The sequence below is a fragment of the Molossus molossus genome, unplaced genomic scaffold, assembly GCF_014108415.1.
Source record: "Molossus molossus isolate mMolMol1 unplaced genomic scaffold, mMolMol1.p scaffold_m16_p_6, whole genome shotgun sequence".
In the NCBI taxonomy this organism is placed as follows: domain Eukaryota; kingdom Metazoa; phylum Chordata; class Mammalia; order Chiroptera; family Molossidae; genus Molossus; species Molossus molossus.
The window spans coordinates 106,547,321-106,573,251 of NW_023425399.1; the positions used below are offsets into that span (position 1 = coordinate 106,547,321).

Here is a 25,931-nt window from a genome sequence, read left to right on the forward strand (position 1 = left end):
ATCCGATGATAAAAAGCCAGAGCCATTTCTCTGTTTCCCCAGTTCTGCCCGACTCTCCGTTAGGAAATGCTGCACAGGTGTCTCAGGACAGGAAAAAACTTCCCTTTCCCAAAGACGGGTAATTTGCTGAAGATCCATCCTATAGAATAGTTTTGGTGAGAACATGAAATCCCCAAAGCCAACTTGAATTTGGTAGGGCTGACAAAATTAAAAAAACCAAACAATAAAAATGGTCTTTATTATAATTCATTTGTATTTATTATAAAATCTACTACTGAAATTTCATTTTATTAGGAATTAGGAAATATTAATGGTGATGGTATCAACCCTAAACTCTAAAGCCAGTGTAAAGCAGCCTCTCCCTGTCCGGCCCTTTTCTGTGCATGTGCGTGTGTGCGCGTGTGTGCATGTGTATGTGTGCATGTGTGTCGGGGGGTCAGCATTAGAGACCCTTAGGTAGTAGCTCACCAGTGGGACGACTGAATACTCACTGGTATCGCTTTGTTTTATGAAGTCAAATCTCTGTCTCCCCAACAGAAAATTCCACTGAAAACGGGATGTCTTGAAAACTTTTTATTCCTCAATTTATTACAATGGCCTTTCTACTTGGACATCCAGCAACTAACTACATTTGCTGCTGTGTAGAATCATTCATCCCTCCAGAAGGAGAAAATCAATCCCCCAGGACCTGTGAAACAGGACCACTAGGTGTTACCCCTCCAAAAGCTTCTCATCCTACTTGAATAACACCCCAGATGTTCACTATGGCCTGCAAGGCCATGTCTCAGCGCCCCAAATAGTGTCTAGGGCCCTCATAGCACCTAGCCCAGCCCCACCCCCTGCCCCAGGCTCACTAATCAGGCTCACGTTCCCTTTTATTTCTTTCAAACCCACCTAATTTATTTAAATCTTTTATTTTATCCAGTATTTCTCAGAAGAGGGTTCCATTACCTTAGTCTACTCTTTTCTGAAACCACTTTAGAAGATTTTTTTACAGTGCTACCAACCGTGGGAAACAAGTTTATGAGGAAACTGAAGGTCATCTCTACTGAGTGGCAGAGCCAAAATTCAAACCGACTGTCTGACTCCAAAGCTCAACTCTTTACTTCCTTTTAAAAAAATTATTTTATTTTATTGATTTTAGAGAAAGAGGAAATGTGTGTGTGTGTGAGAGAGAGAGAGAGAGAGAGAGAGAGAGAGACATTGATGAGAGAACATCGACTGGCTGCCTCCTGCATGCCCCCCCCCCCCCCCATCGGGCCCACAACCTGGGCATGTGCCCTGACCATGAATGGAACTGGTGACCTCTTGGTGCATGGGTCAACACTCAACCACTGAGCCACACCGGATGGACTTTCCTTCTTATACCGCATGACTCTCAGAACTGGAATTACTTGGTTATATGGTGCTTGCTAAAAAGATTAGATTTTTTATTGCCATTAGTAATGACTAAAAGTTCCAGATTAACTCTACTTTTACCAGTATTTGGTTATTAAAAGTGGAAACATCAAATACATTGTCTTAATTGGTTTGTATTTTTCATTACCAGTTAAGGGTTAGCATTATCCATGACCATTTCTACTTCTCTCTTTATGTTCCCTCCCATGTGCAGCGGGCACAGGCGGTCCAGGGGGTACGCCGCCCAGGGCAGCTCCCGCAGGCGGTCCAGGGGGTACGCCGCCCAGGGCAGCTCCCGCAGGCTGTCCAGGGGGTACGCCGCCCAGGGCAGCTCCCGCAGGTTGTCCAGGGGGTACGCCGCCCAGGGCAGCTCCCACAGGTTGTCCAGGGGGTACGCCGCCCAGGGCAGCTCCTGCAGGCGGTCCAGGGGGTACGCCGCCCAGGGCAGCGCGCACAGGCGGTCCAGGGGGTACGCCGCCCAGGGCAGCGTGCACAGGCGGTCCAGGGGGTACGCCGCCCAGGGCAGCTCCCGCAGGCGGTCCAGGGGGTACGCTGCCCAGGGCAGCTCCCACAGGTGGTCCAGGGGGTACGCTGCCCAGGGCAGCTCCCACAGGTGGTCCAGGGGGTACGCCGCCCAGGGCAGCTCCCACAGGTGGTCCAGGGGGTACGCCGCCCAGGGCAGCACGCACAGGCGGTCCAGGGGGTACGCCGCCCAGGGCAGCTCCTGCTGGCGGTCCAGGGGGTACGCCGCCCAGGGAAGCTCCCACAGGCGGTCCAGGGGGTACGCCGCCCAGGGCAGCTCCTGAGGCGGTCCAGGGGTTACGCCGCCCAGGGCAGCACGCACAGGCGGTGCGGGCAGTACGCTGACCAGGGCAGCGCGCACAGGCGGTGCGGGCAGTACGCTGACCAGGGCAGCGCGAACAGGCGGTCCAGGGGGTACGCCGCCCAGGGCAGCTCCCGCAGGTGGTCCAGGGGGTACGCCGCCCAGGGCAGCTCCCGCAGGTGGTCCAGGGGGTACGCCGCCCAGGACAGAGTGCACAGCACACAGCGTGTCGGAAATGAAATACCATCACCAATCTGGGACTATTTGGAAAATAAAGTTACTTATCACCAGAAACCAATGAAGGAAAAAGTAAATTTACTAAAATATTTCTTTATTTGAATAAGGTCAATGTCATCTCTTGAATTCCAGCTAGCATCAAATAACAATCAGAAAAAAACACTTGACAAAATGTTATCCAATTGAAATGAACAGTGGATAGAAAACTCTTTAAAAGAAATATATTAAACAGGCAACATACAGATCTAAGAAGTTGCAAGTGGTGATTTCACATTAGATCGTATAAATAAAACATCCCCACGGAAACCCTTTGTTCATGACCTCCCTGCGACAGGCCCACGGGCAGGAAGAGGTATCACATCTTCATAGTCACAACTGGCATGATCTTTACACACACTGTCTGGCGATGCAGCGGATCTGGCAATCCCTTATTCAAGTAATGTTTGTTTCCCCAAGTTACCAAAAAGTGTTACAGGCAGACAGGAAGATGGGAGTTTTCATGGCTCGACCATGATCTGAAAATGACGCTTTAAGTTTAAAAGCCATCAACCAAAGTATGAGGAGCTACAGGCAAAAATCTCGGTTTAGTTTGTAGTTGCTACTAAACCACAAGTTTCAGTAAGAACATGAAGTAAACTGTTAAGTATACAAGAATCAGTGCACATCTGCTAGTATCACTGACGACAAAAGGGTCCTATTTGCTCTCAGTTCAGCCGCAAGCCAACAAAACAACCCTTATGCTTTCCCACTCCTCTTCTTAGTGGTTCTCAAACATCAGTGTGCTCAGAATCACCTGCAGCACCTGCTGAACCCGATTCTGAAGCCGATGCCTGAGTTTTGGTGCAGGTGGTTTGGAATGGAGCCCTGGGAGCTGTACATTAAGCACTCCGGACCCAGAAGGTCCATGGACCACACCGTGAGAAACACTGACATTCCTTTAATACATAGCAAAAACTATTTATTGTTTGTGGTTTCATAGGAAAGTTTCCAGCTGTATAAAACATCCAAACAACCAGGACACAAATAGGCACATTAAACAGGGTGTCAGCTGTTAGGTAATTGCATTTCTTGTAAAGTGGCATCATAAGTACGACTTACACTAAACTTTTAAAATCAATTTTTTAACTCAAGGCACCTGTAAAATACTTGCTGGTGTGAGAAGTTAACAAATTCAATTATACAAAATAGTATAGAAATGAAAGAATCCTGGCAGTGACTGATTTTTCCACAGAGCAAACATTTTTCTTCAGAAATGAGCTAAAGTCAATTGTTTTGAGGAAAAGAAAACAAATTTCAACGCTATGATAACCACCTGTGTGACCTGCTTTGCGGAGTCCCTTCTAGCAATGACCAAGTAGAAGTGACTCCTGCTCATGATCTTCCCCACCAGCTGTCTCCATTTCTATGGAAACGATCAGAACGACTCCTCTGGAGCTTCAGCCTGAAAATGTAACTGCATCGGTCTGGTATGTTCCGCTAATAAATTCAGGCACACGTGACCACGGATTTCTAATACTGAGTATTTGGAAGCCTTTTATCTCAAGAGGATTTCCAAGTTCATAGTCTACAACTTAAACACTCTTCTGAAGGTATTAATTTTTTTAATGAAATGAGAGTGACTTCTGTGATGATGTCTCTGAAACATGAATCGAAATGTCAGCACTGCAAGCACCAGCGAAGCACGTCTGTGCTGAAGTGCCGGAAGCTGAGCCGGGAACCGGAACCCCCCCATCAGTGTTCCAGGACAACGCTAGCATAGAGAGCACTGTTAGGACTGTTCGCACACGTAGCTCAAGTTAGACACTGCTATAATGTAGAGTTCTTCATAGTCTTTGTATAAATTTTAAGCAGCCAGCCCAATCTATAAATGACATCTTAGAATAAATTTATGAAGGCTTGGAAGAATGCATTTTACAGAACAATGTTATTTTGGAGTCTACGACAAACGAATGATAACCACTGTAGCTGAAACAGATAAAGAGTATTTTGAAGCCAGCAAAGGTAAGTCTACATCAGCTGTGAAAACAAAATCAAGTGCATTTAAAAATGACACTAACAGACTGAGGACTCTGTACAAAGACTATGGCAACCACTTGTAGTCTGACATGTCACTGTTGGGCTTACTAACAAGCGCTTCACAACAGCCTTAGTTCTGGCACTGAAAGAAGGGAATCAGAAGTATTAACTCTGATTTTTCAAATTTTGCTTTCAAGAGTCTTAACACGTCTCCTATCCAGCCTCCTTGATTTACACAAGTATGCAGAGTCACCAACACCAGTTGTATGGAATAATGTAAACCAGAACATAGTGGTGGGTTTTGTGAACCAAAATATCCTCTGAACATGCAATCTGAGCTGAATTTGCAAGCTGCACAAAAAAGGAGAATATGTTCCTTACATTACAAATACAAACGCAAAAAATATTCTCATGATATTGAACTGACACTGTTAAAATGAAGACATTTAAGCAAATGAGCAATCATGAAATGAACACATTACCAGGCAAAACACCCATAAAAACTATTATCAGAGGAATGTGTTCACCTAAATATTTTTTAGGCAAAGAGCAGCTCTTAATGTTCTCCAAAGATTTCCTTTAAAGGTGAAATATATCACTGATAATCAGAGGGAAAAATACTTCAATAAACATCATGAAGCCTATTACCCAGATCGTAATGCTCTCAGACAAAATATTCTTTGATTTCAGCAGGGGTATTAGATGACAGGATTGTGGGACTGGGTCTCAGAGTAGGAAATTCTGACCTCTTAAAAAAGACTGTTACAAAATAATCATGATGAGGAGCGCTCAGCTAGACCTCATATTTGGGGGGCAGGAGGGCAAGTGTGTTTATATTAAATAAAAAAAACCTCCAACATTCAAGACTTAGGGGTAACTTTCATATCTGGGGGTTGCCCCATTTTTTATTATTTACCCTCTTATTTATCAATATTCTGTTCAGTGGCTATATTCTGCTGGCCAGAAATTCACTGAAATTTAAATAGATTTTATGTACTATGCACAAATTTACATGTGGTTGTCTTTAAGGTCTATTCTTACTGAAAATCGATGTTTAAAGTTATTTTATACAAAATTTAATAATTTAGCCTATGAAGCAAGTTAAATACTTACAGTCCCTCAAAAAGACAACATTTTGTACACACATACAAGATGTACACATGAAAATGGTGGTCAAAAAAATTTTTTGGCAGCTGCTTCTTGTTGAGTCCTGAAGAAAAAGAGAAAGAAAAAAAAAATTCTATATACTTTACTTTGGAAAGAAATAGAATTGCTTAAAATTAAAAACACAATGTCTTTTGAAGTATGAAACACATTAAGATAAGCTATATGCACTTCCATGTGAACTGAAACGCACTAGAAATATTTGCTTTGTATAAACCTGATTTATAGGTATTAAAAGTTCTAGTATGAACATGGATAACTTTAATGAATATTTCAAATCAAACAAACAAAAATTTTGGGTCAAGTTTTAGAGACTTACCTATACATGATATAACCAATGAATAACACCGTTTGTACCACTACGAATATAATGAAGTGGACCGTAGATAAACATGATGGAAATGGTGGTAGCTCTGGGCATTTTGGTCTTTCGTTTGATGGCTAGAAGGCAAAGAACTCTATTACAATTTGTCAAGTTAGTATTTTAGAAAAAGAAATGTGAAATCTTCATAAAACTCATGGTTTACTGTGTAAACTCAAGTATTTTTTCATTTATTCATACTATAGCTTCCATCCCCTTAACTTTTATTACCAAACTTTCTGAAAGAGTAGCTGACACTGGACAGCCTCCACCTTCAGGTCCCATGCCCAACTCACTGCCATCTGGCTCCTATCTTCATCGCAGTGACAATAATGTTAGTGTCTCCGAAGGTCACAGACCACGAATCACCCGGGCACTCCCAGCTGACACTTGCTATACTGGAGTAACTATTAATAGCATCACCTCCAACAGGGTAACCATGTAACTGTCCAAACCAGAACCCTTGAGAGCTTTCAGCGCCGCTCAAAAGTGCCCTGGTTCAGACAACCACAGGGCGGTGCTCCCAATGAACTGCTGACACATCTAATCTTTATCACAGCTCTTGTAGTATTCGACATCACTACTTAATATTTTGAAAAATATTTCTTTCCCACCCTGGCTGGTAGCTGAGTTGGTTAGAGCACTGTCCCGATACACTTGGTCACCAGGTCAATCCCGATAGGGCACATACAAGAAGAAGCCAATGAATGCATAAATAAGTGAAATAGCAGATCGATGTTGTCACTCCCCATTCATGTCCTCTCTCTCCAAAATCAATTAAAAATTTTTTTAAAAAAAGAAAGAAAAATGCCCCTCCCCCCAACCTTTCCACAAGGACTCCTTCTATTTTAAGGAGATAATTAAATATCACGGACAAAGACTCCCTAAAGATATGCAGACAGAATGGCTTCTAACATTGTTTGTTTTTATTTTTATTTATTTATTTATTTTATCCTCACCCGAGGATATTTTTCCATTTTTTGTACAGATAGAGTGGGAGGGAGAGAGAGGAAGGGAGAGAGAGAAACATCAACGTGAAGGGACACATCGAGTGGCTGCCACCCGCATGACCAACCAGGGCCGGGGACAAACTGCAACCAAAGTACGTGCCCTTAGCGGGAACCGAACCCGGGTCTCTCCGGACCGCAGGCCGACGCTCTAACCGCTGAACCAAACTGGCCAGGGCTAAGATTGTTTGTTTTTAATATGCTTACATCTATGGACATGTTCTTCATTACATATATGTAATACCCACAGCATCAACTTGGTCATTTCAACAAAGGCTAAAGTGGGGGGAAATAACCTCAGACAGAATTGAGGAAATAGATAATGCTTAGGATGAGAGGTGGTGGTCAATAAGAAAACTATTAAGCCACATTGGAAAACTGAAAAAACTGTGAATTTAACAGTAATTAAGAAAAAACTTAAAAGTACCAGGGTATCTGTTCTAATATTCTCATATGTACATTAAATAAAAGAAAATGTTACCTATTTTTAATATTTATTACCACCTCCAAATGTAGATGGGGCTTACACTATAAAAAGTACCGAAAGGCCTGGCCAGAGGGGCCCAGCTGGTTGAGCATTGTCCTACGCACCGAAAAGTTGCCAGTTCGATCCCTGGTCAGGGTACGTATGGAAGGCAACGTCTGTCTCTCTCACTGATGTGTCTATCTGTCTGTCTGTCTCTCTTCCTCTAAGTATGCCCTCAAGTGAGGATTTTAAAAATCTAATAAAGTAAAACAAAAACAAACAAAAAGTTTAAAAATGAAACAAGACAGGAAGAGTAGCTGAAAGAGAAGACTCTTGCTCAGAGAACGTTGCCACCTGCTTTAGACGTCGCGTCCTTAGCGCCCAAGAGGGAATACGGGCCACACGCATGGCCTGTCTAACATGCATTCGTCAAGGGAGTGTTTACCTTCTCAAAGTGGTTAAAAGGTATCATGTGAACACAAGAACCATGCTTTTTTTTTTTTTAAAGAAAATAATCTAGGGGAAAAAGTATAGTTCCTTTGAATGGAATAGCAATTAATTTTTTTATTCTCACCCGAGGACACTTTTTGCATTTATCTCCAGATAGAGCAGAGGGGAGAAAGGGAGGAAGAGAGAGAAACTTCGATGTGAGAGAGACATATCGACTAGCTGCCGCCCACACAATCCCAACCAGGGCCAGGGACAAACTGCAATCGAGGTACGTGCCCTTAGCAGAACCGAACCCAGGACTCTGGTCCGCGGGCTGACGCTCTAACCGCTGAGCAAAACCGGCCAGGGCGATTTTTAAAAAATCTGTTCAATAAGCTATGGAAGCATGATGTAGAACTTACAGACATATGGGATAATTCTACCGGGATACACGGGTGAGAAAAAGTAGGTTAAAAATAATACAACAATTACTATAAGAGTACAAGAATAAGCTGTTTTTCGTACTCACAGTGGTAAATCCTCTGCCCACCCCTGGATTATAAAGAGCACTCCGCATTAACTGAAACACTGAAAGAGTTTCAGCAGAACAGCAGAGAGAATGCGTTCTCCCCCTAGAGCAGCTGGTCGTTGCGAGGCTACACAGAGGAGTGCTCACCGCGTTACGCTGCACGAGGCTCTCGATGTCCCGCTTTACAACGTGCAGGTGCTCCTTGATGTCATTGAAGTGCTGGGTGGTCTCATAGGCCCCACCTGCAGACCCAGGATGCTGGATACCACTGACCAGCCTGACGGTTTCACTCATGGAATTCCTGAAACAGAAAGTACCTTTAGACAATGAAATCACGAGAAAGATGACTTTTTTCCATCATAGATTTCAAATGATTAGATACACTTCTAAGCTCAATATATCAGATCATAAAAAACGACAACAGATAAAGAACATCAATATTTTAAAAAACTGAATTGTCTTCAACATTGGAAAATAATTAATAAAGCTATAACTTAACATTATGCCTTTATCTTTTACTAAAGGTCATCTAAGCACACAGAGAATAACACTAAATAACTTATGTTAAAACCAGTATTATAAATGGATATTATATAACATAATAGATGATAACCTTAATGAACTTAAATCTTTCTAGGTGTTTAACATTGTGCAGTAAACAATTAACCCTTCAGGCCTGGGCTGCCCAAACCCTGCATATTCAAAGGTTTTCAGGACTGGCCCTTGACCAGCCCCTGGGAGGTAACCTCTAAGCCCCCAGAGTATCCTGCGTGATAAGTGTTTTTGTCAACCTGGGGCCTTGGAACCACGCCCCCCCCTTCCCCCACAGTTTAATAGTTTATGCTAAAGATATGATTTATGGTTTTGTTTGCCTGGGGCCTTAGGCGCTGTATCAGTTTGACCTCCAGGGGGCCTGCAGGCTGAGCAGTTAAGGTCAGTCACATGGGTGCTCCATGCCTACGTGACTGGCACCTAATAACCAGGGCACTGAGGCTTGGGCGAGCTTCCGTGGCTGGCAGCACTGAACGCTGTCACACCTCGCTCCTCAGGAATGAGCACTGTGCACGGGACTCCACCGGGGACACCGAAAGCCTGGGCCTGGTTTCTCCAACTCCACCCTACTCACCTTTCTCCTTTGCTGATTTCACTCTATCCTTTTGTTGTAATAAAGCGTAACTGGGAGTATAGCAGCTTTTCTGAATTCTGTGTACTTCCAGCAAATCACAGAACCTAGGGATGGTCTTGGGACCCTAAGTCAGATGTAATTGTTTCCTCCTGCAGTTCTATCACACGGCCCCAAAATACAACTTACTGCCTCAACTAGAACCCAACTACAGAAGCATCTCTCTGTTTAAAATATAAAGGAAAAATTGGTTGCTTAGCATACTGAGCAATGGTATGGTAGTCTTCATGTATTGCCTTTTTGAAGGGTAATTTTAACTTTATACAACATTTCATCTTACACATACTGATATCAGAATATAATCTCCACGTAAAATGTGTCCACTACTCAGATGTAAGATCAAGATGACCACCGAGAACTTCGGCGGTGGGCTGGGTCATCGGCCTTGAGTAGAGGAGTGAATATCTTGAATAAGATAAGTGATGATCAAGAATAAATAAAGACTGCTAAGCAGCTTAAGTATTATATCACAGGGACAGGCTGAAGGTACAGAAGAAGGTAATTAAGAGCAACCCAGAAGAACATGTGAAAATGCCTAGCACAGCACCTAGAATGCAACAGGCACACATTAGGCAAAGGTGAACATGAAATGCTAAATGCCGTCTCCTCCCCAAAAAGCACATTTAATACCTTGAATTCAACATATAAAATATGTAACCAATTAAATGACACAAGCTACCACATACAAACGTCAAAGCTCAAGAAACAATTGTAACCCTGTCTATTGAAAAGGCCTAGGAGCAATGACAATTTGGTAGCAACAAGCATTCAACTGCCTATAAATACCATTTCCCGTTAAAAGACCAGGGTGCTAAAGAAAAATACCTTTTGCCATGCGTGGGACAGAAATGTACCTGAGAAACCTGGAAAGGAGTACACCGGAAAGGAAGGAAGCTACCGAAGACCACTGGGGTGGTGTGGACAGCACACTGAAGCGACTTGAGGGGTGCTAGTGGCCAAAGATGAGACCATTTGATCATCAATTATAAAGATGAGTGGCTCAAAACAGCAAAATACTTTAAAATCCATGAGTTGAAGAAAGAAAACAATCACCCCTCACTACTACATCATTTAACCTTGGAGACTGCCAGGGAACTGACTCATCATTCTGAAAACTGGTAAGGAGAGAGAATCAAGTATTTATTCCGCCTTTCCTGAACCAGCTCAGATAACAAGTGATGGGGGAAATTCTTCTTTTTAAATGGAGAGGAAATCTGAGAACGTGAGCATCACCTTCTTCACCCTCTGATAAAATGATGAATTCAGGTGATGGCCATCACCGGCTACTAAAACTTAGAGTGATTGATGAGACATAATTTTATCATGAACGGCTCAGGATGACATCAGGTTATTAGTAACTGTTAAAAGTGGGTGATGGGGATGTGAGGGAAGGCTCTTACTCTCAACTTTTTTTCTATGTTTGAAAATTTCTATAAGGCTTTATGATATGCTAGAAATAGCACTTAAAAGTGAAGAGATAATGAGAACTAATTCTGACTGTTTTCATATTGTGATCTTCTTTTTGGTTAATCCTCACCCAAGGATATTTTTCCATTGATTTATTGTAGAGTTGAAGGGAGGGAGGGAGGGAGGGAGAGAAGGGGGGGGGGGTAGATAGAGAGAGAGTGAGAGAGAGAGAGAGAGAGAGAGAGAGAAACACTGATGTTAGAGACACATTGATTGATTACCTCCCACACAGCCCCAGTTGGGGCTGCGGATCAAACCTGCAACCCAGGTATGAGCCCTCGAACAGGAATTGAACCTGAGACCTTTCAGTCCGAGGGCCAGTGCTCTAACTGCTGAGCCAAACTGCTGAGCCAAACAGCCAGAGCTCATATTGTGATCTTTTATCATTCAGGGCCCTTTTTTCTCTTTCTGTGTACTGAAGGGAATTAACTCCATGCTTCAGCTAAAAAAATAATTCTATGATTCTCTAAGAATATGAAAATCCATACAGACAAACCACCCAGACCATAAAAGGCAGGTATTTTCTATCTCTTTACATTTTTCTTCTGAAACTTAATCTTGAAGAAAAAGCTCTAGAGAACAAATTCAGAAATTTGAGTTCAGTTTTTACACTAACTTACTGTATACATGACATCTGGTCTCAGTAAGGGGGAATTTAGCAGAAGGACTGCTAACTACCCTGAGGACGTGCGTTCACGGATAACACAAATGGATGGCTAGGATGTACTAATCACTAATTGAATCTTAAGATGTTCCCAGCATACTGCTGATGAAGACGAGCAAAGCACAAAAGAGTATCGAGAGTGTGCTACTGTCCCCATAAGAAAGAAGAAAACACATATGTGCAGAAGTACAGGAAGAACAAACCAGAAATCCATGGGATGGGTTACCAACAGGGATAGGCGGGAAATAGGGCTGAAAAGAAGGAAAGAATGGGAAAGGGGTAGTAGTGATGAAGGGGGAGTGTAAGCAATGAAAGAAAATATATATTTTGGCTCTTAGAATCATAGCATACACATACCCTTCATATACCCAAAATATAAACAGTTAAAATCAATCAGATGTAGAAGAAATACAACCACAAACAAAAAAACCTAACTGTATTATACATAAATATGAACATACTGAAGAGAGTAGGGAAGAAGAGAAACCATCTGGAAAACAGTATCTGGACTAGATACCATAAGGCTAGAGGCAAGAGGAACTTTACTTAAATCTGTGATTCTCACAGGGATATGTGTTAACAATTTGAAATCACTTTATGTGCACACTAAAATTAAACTAATAAGTAAGTACATTATAGACACCAAGAATCAGATTTCTTCCTGTTATAGAAAGAATATTCAAATAGGGGAAGGAGAAAGGCAAAAATCAATCATGCATTATTCAGTCTAGTCCAATCCAGTCCACCTAGAATCCTAAGTATCCACATAATCCCATGCTGTTTTTTTAAAATACAAATGTCTACTGATGGATACAAAAACAGAGATATGTGTACACGTGGGGATAGTGCACATTCATCTATTCCCAAGTTCTGTCCACTGAGAGGGCCTAGAATCAACTAGAATCAATGGTAGCCCAGTAGTAATGAGCACACCTAGTGCCCAGATCTTGGTTTCTAAATACCCTCTCTCCAATAAAAGGAACCAGGGCTCACTGGAGAAGTAGTGGTTGATTGTAGAGCTGGAGAAGAGAAAACACAAGATGCGCCTGAAACACAGTGTGGTATCAGAAAAGTCAAGAGATGCATAAAAAGTGATGGGGGCTTGTTGAAAGAACACAGAAGCCAACCTCAAGAGGCTTCTAATGACCAAAGCTGGGACAATTGGATACAAATAACTGATTAAATAAATAAATGAGAGGAGAAGAAACAGCTGGTCCATACAGAATTCCAATAAGTAAATGTAGAAGAAATGCTGGAAATATAAAAATCAGCATTTGGGAAACACATTCTTGTTTCAGGCAAGACATCAAAGAATGCTAAAATCAGTGAGCAAAAGTTTAAAGTGAAACAGGATATCTAGTCTCAAAGTATCTTTCCTAAAACACTTATTAATTACCAAGGGAAAGATAGTAACTTTAAAGTGGAGAAACCAGGAAGAAATCATCATAAGCAAGTGATCACAGCCAACATCACCTGCAATAAGACAAAGACATCATGAACGTGATACACTGTTGTATTCTTGTGAAAAATGCAGAACCTCCACCAATCATGAGTAAATAACAGCAAACCCAAACTGAGGGACAGTAAACCAAATAACTGATCAACGCTCTTGGAATCTGTATGGACATGAAAGACAAAGATGAATTATTTCAGACTGCAGAAGTCTAAACAGAAACAACTACATGCTTTGTGAGATCTGGACTGGATCTTATAACAGAAAACTGGTGGAGTCTGAATAAGATGAGTAGTTAATAGTACTGTACCAATGTTAGTTTCTTGGTTCTGACAATTGTACTAGATTTACGTAAGATGTTAACATTAGAAGATGGGTGGGGGACATATGGAAGCTACTATTTTTGAAACTTTTGAAGTTTAAAATTAGAGCAAAATAAAGATTAAAAAATTACATGAACCAGTCTATTTCTAAAACTATTTAACTATTCATTTAACACCATAAACATTTTAATCACAAGTTTACAACTTGAAGATTTTTTAAAATGCCAAATAGTACAACTGAAAGAAATATAAATTTGCTGTTAAAGTTGGGTTGTCCTTAACGTCTAGGCATTTGACAGTTTTACCGTCTGTTTATCCTGATCCCGTTTAATTTTCCAATTCTAAAGAACTAGTTTGGACATTCCTGTTTGTCAAGGGTTGTACTGGTTGGGGCAGTGCTCTAAAGCATTAGCTTATGAAACATGACGTTTTGGTTGTTTCTCTGCTCCAGGTGTTGAAAGCTGTTAATTATCTGCATTAGTGGGTCCGTCTTAGAAACTTATCATTCAGTGTTCCAAGGACACAGTATCTCCTCTCTGCTCAAACTCTTTGTCCAGTCTCTCTTAGGGTGCAAGATGGAATGAAAAAGAGGTAGTTACACACAGCACATTTCCTTCAAAATGCTTTCATACCAGCCTAAGTTCTTGCATCAGGTATTTTTGTATTGCAGTCCTACAATGCTGTGCATGCTAACTGCCCTAGTATTTTTCAAAGAACTGTTATAAATTGCCCATATTCTTTTTTTTTTTTTGGTACACACCCCTAGTGAAAACTGAACCCAGGACTCTGTGGTCCGCAGGTCGACGCTCCAACTGCTAAGTCAAACCGGCCAGAGCATCCTCCCATATTCTTTTTATATTTTAGAAATGTATTGATAGTTCTCCCTGTCAAGTAACTGTGACAAACCTATTTTTTTTATTTTTTTAAAATCCTCACCCGAGGATATTTTTCTATTTATCTTCAGACAGAGTGGGAGAGAGGGAGAGAGAGAAACATTGATGTGAGAGGGACACATCGACTGGTTGCCTCCCACATGACCTGGACCAAGGCTGGGGACCAACTGCAACAGAGGTACGTGCCCTTGGCTGGAACTGAACTCAAGACTCATTGGTCTGCGGGCTGACACACTACCGCTGAGCCAAACCAGCCAGGGCCAAACCTATTTTTTTAAATAAAGCTATACCATTTTTTCTTTTCTAGCTTAAAAATAAAAAATTTAGACATATTTGTAGTTTCTAAATGTCAGAAGTTCCTATACCCCTATTTATAAAATGAATCTAGAACATGATTTTTACCCTCATTCAGGAATTTTAAACAATAATGTGTTTGAATAGCTAGAGGAGTCATAAATTTAGGATAAAAATAGCACATAACACTCAGACATTACTACTGTACACTTACTTCATTTCATTGACTTGTCTTAAAATCTCATGCTGAGTGTTCACAACAGTATTCAGTTCTTGTTGAGAGATCTGGAGGGAAAAGAAGAGAAGAGCAGTCAGCTCCACAATCCACACTCTACAGACCATACAGCACAGGAGCCCTTCTTTGCTACCTCTCCCCCATCAGGCCAACTAACTAGGGCACATCTGCACGTTTCGAAAGCTCACCTGTCCTTGCTGCCCTGGCATTCCTGCTGCTCTTTTAGAGATCTCTTCCGTCAAGGAGGAGACATATTTTCTCTGTTCATCAAGAATCATATCTAACTGGCGATTCAGCTGTTTGATTTCAAGATGAATACGATTCTGTCCTTCAAAGATTTGTCTCAGTTCACGATCCCCTACACTCTCAAATACTTCATCTGCTGAAATGGAAATTACAAATGAAAATTATTAGAACCACCTATGCATATATAGTTTTCAAAATACCTTAAGTGACCAAGGTACCTATATATACTAAACTTAGAACATCACCAACATAATGGTAGAATCTCCCCAATAGTGAACATGCAGATAATTAACTTATGATTAAATTACTACTTGTTTGTGTATGTCTGGTGGTTGAACGTTTATTATAAACACAGTTTGAATTTTTTCACCTAAAAATAATTTTCTTTTTCAAATATACTGTGTGATTCTATTTACATGAATGGGCAGAACTAATCCATGTTAACAGAAATCAGAATAGTGGATGCCTCTGTGGAGGGGGGCTGACTTGAAAGAGGCATGAGGGAACTTTCCTAGGTGATAAAAATGTTCTGCGTAGACCTGGATGATGGCTAAATGGGTATTCCATCTGTCACAATTCATCAAACTATACTCTTAAAATCTGTGCATTTTATTTGTATAAAAGATTAAGAAATGGAGTGAAGAGAGCTGATTTTCTTTTGTACCTGACCATGCTGAAAATCGGTAATTTCATTCAAACACTATAAGCTTCATTCATTCAAACACTATAAGCTTCACAATATACTCACAAATCACGTGATACTTAAATCCAAGAAAAGAGTAAAATTTATCTTTCATTTTTAGCGTATGTCTGAATCATACGGTTTATCACTTAGGAATCATGCACTACAAATAGTTCAGTTGTGCTGATGGGGAAAAACCCAGATAACAAAAGTTAGCAAATAAAATAAAGTCACCTTATTTGACCTTATGTTTTATTTTTGACATGTAGCACACTTAGGTTCTTAATTACAGTGGCTTAGACAAGTATTTTAAAACTTTCTACCTTCATAGTCCAGAATTCAAATTAAGTGGTAAGGGGAGAGCCAGATAATCATGTCACTACTCTCCCATAGTTTTGACAGTTTTCAAGTATTGTCTCTATATAAATAAGGTAACTGTGTGCCACTAAAAGGGAAGAAATCAACATGGACGATTTCATTCAATAAATATCTACCGAGTTTCCACTACTAGGGCAGCATGGCTGTTTTTTAGGTTTAGGAGACACAGCAGTAAACACAAGTCCCTGTCCTCACAGAGCTGGCACTGTGGTGGGCCACCGCTCGTCCACAGCACCACGGAGTCCTCAGCGCACACTTCACTCCATCACTTTGACTGGGGAAAACATCAGTCTCTAAGCCCTTTAAAGACTGAAGATTTATTTGCTCACAGATTGTTTCAGAAATGCCTTAGCATGTGCCAGATAAGAGGATGAGCCAAGTGAAAGTGCAGGGACACCACGGACCATCACCGATGCTGCAGGCCTAGGACAGCTTCGCCACAACTCACCAGGTTGCCCTTGAAGGTCAGGGTGGCCCTTCTGAAATTCCTCTTTCTTTTTATCCAATTCTTGTTGAAAGTGCTCAAATTCCTCCTGATATTTTTCTTTTTCTTTTTCTGAAATTTCTTTATCTGGTGTAGGCTTTTATGGAGTTTAAGAACAGATCATTAAAAAAAAATTTTTAAGAAAATAATATACCTCAATATATGCCCTTTTTCCCATTTTAATTACTCCACCATTAGTTGAAAGGTTACCATAAAAGTGTTCTTATTTAAATCCTAACCAACTTACTCTTGCTACTAACAATTCCAACAGAAGATACTAACTGCCGCTCCCACTTGCCAAGCGCTTGCCGAGTGCACTGTCTTGTTTAATGCTTACGGACGTCTTGCCACCGCCAATGCAAATACCTTTGTTTCCAGGGGAGAAATGCTAGGTAATCTGCACCAGGGCACATGATAGTAACTGACAGAAATAAGAGCCAACCCTAAGTCAGTCTCCCCAAGTTTTCAGCTATGTGGCAATATCACTAACCTGAAAATAAACTTTTTGAAAAACTGTTTATACTTACTGGCTCTTTCCCAGGCTCAGTCAACTGGAAAGTCAGAAAAGAAAGGACATCATGGTCATCTATAAATTAAAAGAAAAAATTTCCATAATAGGTTACTTTTATAGTTGTGAATCTATAGATATATATTTCTTTAAAAATATATAATCAGTAAGGAAAATAAAAATTAGCTCTAATTTGGTCAATGCAATGATGCTCTGTGAGCCTAGACAATAATTCACTGGAAAGATTTATATTAGAAATAAGTGAAATTCACTCTCTTAAATCCTAAATCAGAACATTTAGCAAGTTTTAAACTATAAAACAGATGCTTAATAAATGTATAATGAGGGAATGAACGAAGAAGGGTCAAATCAAGCCCAAATCCTAACCCTGGCACCAAGGACCACCCCCATATTCCCCCAGAAATCTTCATGACTGTCCCAGCCAAGTAAGACCAAACCCTGTCCTTCACGTATTTCCTGTACCTATCTGCCTCTACCTGCCTGTCTAACAGCACGTGCCACTGACTGCCTCGCTGTCTTGTTGTAGACATGACACTGCTCTGTCCTGGCCCACAGGGAGTGCCCTGGTTCATCCATGTTGCCCTGGCATCACTAAGGGCATCTCCTTTACTCTCAAAGCATCCTGATTTAGGTAATATGATTATCCATCAGCATTCATATTTGTCTCCCTCCTATAGCAGACATTAACAATTTTATTTTATCTAAAATCATATAAAAATAAAATTAATTTCAAGCTGTTTCAGCTGAAAACGGGGACTAGCAGATCAAACCTCATAACATCGAACTGAAATATGAATCCTGGCTCGTCACATCCACAAAGCAAGAGCAATTAATTCCAACTGTGTGGCAATGTCTACACTTTTGGCCACTATAACGGAGATATGGGTATGTAGCCAGATTAAAGAGAAAACTGGAATAGTACAGGGAAGGTTAGGTACTTTAGGAGCAGTCCTGCAATGTCATAGAGCCCCAGACGCAGGAACCAGAAATCCAAACCAAGTCCTGCCTGGGTCTGACCGTTACTGGCCATGTGATCTTTACAAAGTCCTTTAATCCAAGATTTTGCAAATGCATCTAAAATTAAATAAAAATCTATCCTCTCTCCCTCCCTGTGTTGTTGTAAGGAACAAATCATACATTTGAAAATAATAAAAATATTATATAATGTACCACATAAAGATGGTATTAATGTCAAATGATAAGTTCATTTATCACCACACATGGAAAAAAATGGTAGATATATCTTGCTTAATGTTTAGTCCTCAATAATATTTCCTCAGGATACCAAATTCACATAAATGTGTCTTGACACCTCTCAGGATCCTAAAACATTTAGCAATTAACCTTTATAGCCTCAACCTTAAATGGCTCCTTCACTATGAAAAGGCACTTGAACCAATGCTCTAACTTACATCAGTGTATGCAGCCCCAGCCATCTGTATCCCTGCAGAATTTAAGTAGAGAATTAGCAGTCCCAAGAGATACAAAAGACCAGCTCTGCAGGCTACAAGAAGCTTACAACTGGTCTTAAAGGCTAAAAATAAACAAGTCTACACATCTCCAAACTATACTATTCCCAAGAAAACTCAATTTACAAACTTCTAATGTTAAAATATGATAGCAAAATTTACCTGCAAGACCTCCAGTTGCTGCAGATATTCCAAAATGCCCTTGTTCAGGGATAACCATATTTTCCACTTTGGCGCAAAATTCATAATCATTTTTATCCGGTGTGAAGCCATTATTGATCATTACCTAGAAAGACATATGGTAGCTAGAGCTTTTACAACGGACACTGTAAAAGGAATTGCAAGTATTCATTTATTACTAACACTAGTTGGTGTTTATATTTGATCTAATAACCAATTGTCAGAAAGCTATCAGCTTTCTCTCATATTTTTTTTTTATCCTCACCCGAGGACATTTTTTTTGTTCAGGTAGAGTGGGAGGGAGAGAAAGGAACAGAGAGAGAGAAAGAAACATCGACGTGAAAGGATCACATCGAGTGGCTGCCACCCACACGACCGACCAGGGCCGGGGACAAACTGCAACCGAGGTACGTGCCCTTAGCGGGAACCGAACCCGGGTCTCTCTGGACCGCAGGCCGACGCTCTAACCGCTGAGCCAAACCGGCCAGGGCAGCTTTCTCTCATATTAATATTGATGACTACATGAACACTATTCTAAATTTTTTTTAATCCTCACCTGCGGATATTTTTACATTTATCTTCAGACATAGTGGGAGGGAGAGAGAGAGAGAGAGAGAGAGAGAGACAGAGAAATATCAAAGTGAGAGACATTGACTGGCTGCCACCCGCAGGACCCCAACCGGGGCAGGGAATGAACCGCAACCGAGGCACATGCCCTTGGTCAAAATCAAATCCCAGGACTCTTTGGTCCACGGGACGACGCTCGAACTGCTGAGCCAAACCGGCCAGGGCAAACAACATCCTAATTTAAATGCATCTTAATTTCTATCAAAGATTCACAATGAAAAGTTATACGAGAGTAGTGTTCATTTATGATCACTAAATGCACGGCACTTACTGTCAGTGTTTTCTGGTAATATATAATCTTTGCCCGGACAGGATAGGGTTTATTGCGAAAGTCCCTCTGGCAACTTGCTAAAGCTTGATTAGCACCATCACTATAATATGAGGGAAAGGAAAACAAATAAGAAACTTAAGCTTTTCAATATTTAAAAACTCACTATTTAAAATGATTCAAGTTTAGAAAATTAAAATAGTATCAAGTTAAGATAAAATCTCTGGATAACATGAGGATCCATTGTTAGCACGCGCTGGCGGCGAGGGTAAAGTTACACTGCTTCTACATGAGGCCGGGGCCCAACTCCTTCACCCGAGAGCAGAACCAGAATCACAGGAAGGCCTGGTACCTTTATTTTAAATAGCTCCCTAGGTAACTACCAGAGTAGAAAACTCACTAAGGTAGGAAAACAGTAAACTGGAATACGGATGAATAATTTTTCTTACAGTTCATTGGCTAGAAGGTAATCCCTCCCACAACAAACATGTAAAAATAAAAAATGTAGATACCTAATTCCTACATATTACAAATATACTAAATACTTGGAAGCTTTGTAGCCCATCGAAAATCTAAATATAGCAATTCTAAGGCGGAGGAAGGTGGCAGAAATTTCTGTCATTAGTTTAGTCAAGGCTCTGAACTTTATTTCTGAAAGATCCCTTTTAATAAAGGAGAAAAAACATAACTAGTGGCATCACTGAGCGCCAGAAACATTTCATTAACTTTTATAAATATTATACAGCTCTGGCTGAGTAGCTCAGCTGGCTTACAGTATGATCCTGATATGCCAAGGTTGCAGGTTTGATCCCCGGTCAGGGCACATATAAGGAGCAACCAATAATGCATAAATAAGTGGAATAACATATCAATGCCCCCCTTTCTCTTTCTAAAAATCAGTAAATGAAAAAAAAAAAGCATTATATAATTTTAGGTTAAATAAAGCAACACATTTTTATGTTTAAAATCTGAGGTGGTTCATGGAAACAGAACCAAATTAAAATAAGACCTTTCTACCCAGTTATAAAATAAATCTCAAGAAAAAGAATAATCTTATTTCATCTGGAAAATGTTCAGCTAAGAAACAATATATTTTATAAGATTTCCAAAAAGAAGCTGAAATCAGAAATAATGTAAAAAATACATACTTACTTTTGATGGTCATAATGGATTTGTCCATTGTTGCCTATAATTACTATAACAGGATTGTTTTTCTAAAAATAAAGAGAATATATTTGTTTTAAAGTCCTTAGACCAAAGAATTCTAGATCATTCTGGATGTGCTGTAAGGTTTCTTACAACCTCTAATATTCTACAACTAGAAATTTAAAAATAATAGAAAAGATTTCTAGTTAATTTAGAAAAAAATTTAGTAAACTTTTACAGTCATTCAAAAACAGTCACTTAACACCTCAATAAAGACTGATGATGTGTTCTCTCTTTGAATAATCAACCTCCACACATAGGTGAGGGCACACTGTGAATATGGGATACGTATGGGACTTGTGGAAGCTAAAGCAGGAGGACTAACATGGCCTCAGCATTCAAGAATTTATTAAAGTTCTCCTTTAAATTGCTAATAATGACCTCAGAGAAATAACCAGATAAAACAAAGATCATCAATCTTAAGGCTGCTCAAGCACAAGTTCATGTTCCAAATTCATGAGTACATGTTGTTCTTAACTGTTTTAAGAGAGACCATAATAGTGGCAGATCAAAAAGAGTGATTAATACATGAAAAGATATTAACATGTGAGCTAATAGTAGTAGCACATGGGTATTTTCATAAAAACAAACTATAATCGTTGACTCTAAACACTACCGATTTCACTGCCTACATCTGAATGACTCATGCTTATCCATCAAAATTACCGTGCACATACAGGGTTCTGGGGAGGGCACTGCAAAACTCTCAGAGTTTGAGCTCCATTGTGATCATAAGTTGAAGTATGACAAGTCAGGAACTCATAGTTTCAAATGTATAAATTCTCAGCTACATGAAGACTAATCATTACACTTGGTTTGGGGAGTTCTCTCCTATTAAACTGACAAAAGTGTTAAGTAAATTGTATTTCTCACAGCTTAACTAATAGCAAGTATATTAAAGGGGATAACAGCCCTGGCAGCAAATATACCTTTCCATCATTGTCAAAAGAATCGAAGAATATTCCAACACCATTCCACTTATCAGCTGATCCAAACACAGGACCCTCCAAGCCCTGATTTTCTGTATACCAAACTGCCTGTGAACATATAATAGGGAACATTTAGAGGCTGGCAGTATATGCATTTATATCCATTTTCTGAGTTAAAGAAATCATACCAGGCCATCAGCTCCAATGCGACCTCTTCCAGTCACTCGAAAAGTCACCTCAATTTCCCAGTTCTCAAAGGCTGCTTTTGTCTTTGTCCACACAGATCCTCTTTGGCTTTTTAAAGATGGTGCTATTCGAATTTGATCTGAACTTGGAATAGCATCTGGAACAAAAATCAGGGAATTAAAGCTTTAAGTTATAATTAAGTAAAACTCAATGAATCATCACCAAACTGTTACATACACTTATAGAAATCTAATTTTAATTTAGTAACCTGTACAGTAATTTTGTTAGAAAAACATTTCCTGTTGACAGTTTTAACTTTAAAATTTTGGGACTAACACCTCCCCCCCCTTATCTTTTGAATAGTGAACTATCTCTGAAAAAAAAAGAAGCAGCTATAATCATACACTAAAAATGCCAGGGGCAGGAGGGAGAAATTTTTGGCTTAAAAGGCAAACTAAATATTTGATTCGTATATTATTTTCAAATACCTATAAAAACTGTGATGTACTTTATTAGTTTACAAATATTAGAAAGCTCAAACAGTGTGAAAAGAACATACCACTAGGAATCAAGAGACTTATTCCTAGTCTCAGCTCAGCTGTGTGACTTTGAGCAAATAATTCTCTTACTCTCTTGGGCTCACCATATGTTCACCTGTAAAATGAAGGGGCTGGGCTCAATCACTTCCATAAAACCCCAAAAGTTATATGCAAAATTTTGTGCATATATATATTCTTCTAGGGAGAGGGTCAACTGGATTTCAAGTCAATAAGCAGTACTTCAGCATCAGCAGATTCTCAGAGAGAAGAGATCCCCCAAATGGTGGTTCATTTTCTAGCTAGGTTCAAGTCCCAGCTCCACCACTTACTAGCTGTTTATCATAGGCAAGTTACTCCATTTCTCCAACAACCTCAAGAGGCATGAAAATTCTTACATAAAAATCTCATTAAATGTTAGCTCTTCCTATTACTGGACTAAAATAATTATTAAAGCAACTATCAGGCCTAAATTTGAACAATCCTAGTACACTGTCTCAGATATTAACCAGTTCTGACATCAAGGCTGGGAAATAATTGTATTATCTCCTTACAGGTAGGAAAAACTGACAAAAAGTTGAGATCAGCCACTGTCTGTCACCATCACTTTCAAACATTTAAGGGACAGGGGCAGGCATCTTGGAAAGAGTACTAGATATAGAATCAGATCTATATTTGAGTTCTATTCTAACGACACTAGCTGGGGAATCTTTTCCAAGAACCTTAACCTTTCTGAATATCGGTTTTTGCATCTATAAAACAGATAACACTTGCCTTGCCTACTAAGGATTAAATCAGAATGAAGGTGAAAGAGCTCTGAGTTACACAGGGTTATAAATTGTTATCATTTTTTGCCCTTATGGACTCAAGGATGTGTACTGACAGTACAAAAGGACATTAGAGTTAAGAAAAAGAAACACCATAGATTTGGTACTAATTTGGGGATGAATGTAAAAGACCATGTTTAAACTAAATACACTTTTTCTTTTAAAAATTGTTTTAAATAATGAATCTCAGGGCAAAATGAAAAGGTAACAAATAATCAATGGTGTTAAGAAAACAGTGAGACTATAAAAATCACAGTGATAATGAAAGCAAAGGATACCCACAGCAGTGATTCCCGGAGTCAGCAGATAGAAGTGTCATGGCTAATATACTAATCCCTTTATTTCAAATTCAGTCTAGCCATGCAACTTTAATTCACCCAGATACATTATCTGACATTTCTGCAGCAGACCAACTTAGTTGGTTATAGGCTCTGTAAAGAAAGCCAAGGTAACTAATGTAAGTAGTTGATTAACATCACCTATTGGCTGATTATGTGGCATAAGCATGAGAAAGAGAGGGAAGAGCAAGCAAGCAGTGGAAAGATACAGAAGTGAAATGGGCAAAGGAATTCATCACCACTACTGAAAAATTCATCATCGTTCTAAAAAGATAAACAAAAAACTCCAAAACTTGAGTTTGGTACATTCACATCATCTTTGTATATTAAGAACATTACCTTGAGAACAAATGCCCAGGGATCTCCCCTTGATAGGTGGGCACGTAATTAGTGTCTGCTGAATAACAAAATAATTGCATTCTATTTAAAATACTTAATAACTTGGTCATTATGTCAAATTGAAATTTACACCTTATACAGTAATTTTAGTGAAATGGCCCTTCCTAGAAGTGTGCTTTCTATTCAATAATTACTTTGTAGAAATGGAACATTTTGTTCCAAATACTGGACAGTCTAAATTAATGTACACAAACCTTGTTTAAATGACTTCTTAATTACACATACAGCTGGAACTCAAATGGCCAGAGCCAGCATGCCAAGTGCTATGGCTGATTCCTTAGTCAGCAATGACACATCAGCACTAAAGTACAGATGTTTCTCTCACACATGGAAATGTCTAGCAAGGCAGCTCTTATCTACTAACAGTGCCAAACACAGAGTGAATAAAAAACAGGGAGCACAGGTTACTTAGAGTTTTCCAAAAAACTAAAAAAAAAAGCTGTAGATATAATGGTAGTCTCAAGTTCTGAAACAATATAAAAATATATCCCTTAGTCTACTAAATTAAAGGACATGTGTGACCATTAAGTTACATAATGTTTTAATACAAGAGGAAAGATCAAAGACCACACAAAGTCGCTGAGAGTGGCAACTTTAAGGTATTAGTCTAGCAAGGTAACAAGAATATCCTGACATAAAAACTTAAAAATTACTATAAAACCAACATATATCATCTCTGGAAACGTCAGTCGGGGGGCATCGGGTACAAACTGGCGCATTACCCATGGCTAACATCGGGTTAAAAAATAAAATAAAAAAGCAGGGGAGGGCCGAGCAGAAGCGGCGAGGAGGTAGGTAGGGGCCGCGCGAACAGGTCCCAGGCTGGACAGCGGGGGTGGGACGAGCGACGTTTCCCCTGGAGACGTGGCGTTGGGGTGAAACGTGATGCCCAGAAGCGACTTTGAGTGAGTACTTGGAAGTGTAAGTAACAAAACACTGAGAGCAAACGGAAAGAGCCGACGAGATCAAGGAGAGGACATGCGGAAAGGGGGTAGGTAGAATCGGGGGGACCCTGGGGAGCAGGTGGAGGGAACCTTGCGGACCAGAGCCGACCTGCAGGAGGGGCTGCCTAGAAGGGTCCCCTCCACCGCGCATGCCGTGTGCAGCGGGAAGGTGACGAGAAGGAGGCACCAGGCGAGGATGAGACCCGGGCCCCCCGCCCTCTGCCCCGGCTTACTCCCCGCGTGGGCCCAGAAAGGCACGGTCCCGTCGCTCTGCACCAGGTGCGGCCCCTTGAAGCTGTATTTGTATTCGAAACGGCGATGTGGCAGCGTGGCTGGGGTGTCCGCGGCACCGGCGAACGCAGGGTCGCCTCCCACGCCGTCACCCCCGACGAAGTGACTGAGCGACAGCAGCAGGGCGCAGAAAAGTGGCCGAGCTCTGGCCTGAGGACCCTTTCGCCTGGACCCCGCCATCTTGGATTCTGGAAAGCGGAGGCCCGCGGGAGGGGGAGGGGCGCGGGAGCTGCGGACGGCCAACAGGGCGCTTGCTGATTGGCGGAGCTCGAGGTACCCCGAGGGCAAGGGTGAGCCCCGCCCCCGGCCTCCGCTATCCAGGCGGCCGCAGGACCCGGGCACCTGTGGGCGGGGCCTTGCGGAAGGGAGCGGGGGCCTGAAGGCGGTGCTGTGCGCACGCCCCTCCCCTCCGATCCGGGGTCCGGAAAGGTTATCTCACACTCTTCCCAGTGGACAGCGAGTGTTGCTGG

The 25,931-nt window shown here is 40.8% G+C and overlaps 1 protein-coding gene across 3 annotated transcripts; it reads right to left on the reverse strand.

Moving 5' to 3' along the window:
• Nucleotides 1-2,535: 2,535 nt before the first annotated feature.
• LMAN1 (lectin, mannose binding 1) lies at nucleotides 2,536-25,652 on the reverse strand. Of its 3 annotated transcripts, none has more exons than XM_036245103.1 (13): nucleotides 25,404-25,652; nucleotides 22,129-22,283; nucleotides 21,941-22,048; nucleotides 20,958-21,019; nucleotides 19,809-19,908; nucleotides 18,893-19,016; nucleotides 17,260-17,318; nucleotides 16,697-16,829; nucleotides 15,131-15,321; nucleotides 14,922-14,992; nucleotides 8,578-8,731; nucleotides 5,958-6,079; nucleotides 2,536-5,684 (listed from the first exon to the last, which is right to left on the reverse strand). In XM_036245103.1, exons 1-13 carry the CDS (start codon nucleotides 25,639-25,641, stop codon nucleotides 5,648-5,650), a joined length of 1,554 nt encoding a protein of 517 aa, XP_036100996.1. In that variant the 5' UTR covers nucleotides 25,642-25,652; the 3' UTR covers nucleotides 2,536-5,647. The 3 variants fall into 3 exon arrangements, with proteins under 3 accessions (XP_036100996.1, XP_036100997.1, XP_036100995.1); XM_036245104.1 differs by lacking the exon at nucleotides 25,404-25,652 and adding an exon at nucleotides 23,772-23,886 and having other exon boundaries at nucleotides 15,131-15,324; XM_036245102.1 differs by having other exon boundaries at nucleotides 5,488-5,684; nucleotides 15,131-15,324.
• Between the last annotated feature and the right edge of the window lie 279 nt (nucleotides 25,653-25,931).

What these genes read in the sequence shown, in the direction of transcription:
- LMAN1 (XM_036245102.1), bottom strand. Translation starts at nt 25,641, where the DNA reads ATGGCGGGGTCCAGGCGAAAGGGTCCTCAGGCCAGAGCTCGGCCACTT. An exon ending in TTTCTGGGCCCACGCGGGGA is followed by an intron (nt 22,284 to 25,403) that starts GTAAGCCGGGGC and finishes TTTTTGTTCCAG; the next exon opens with ATGCTATTCCAAGTTCAGAT. An exon ending in GCCTCGTGCAGCGTAACGCG is followed by an intron (nt 6,080 to 8,577) that starts GTGAGCACTCCT and finishes TTTGCCTTCTAG; the next exon opens with CCATCAAACGAAAGACCAAA.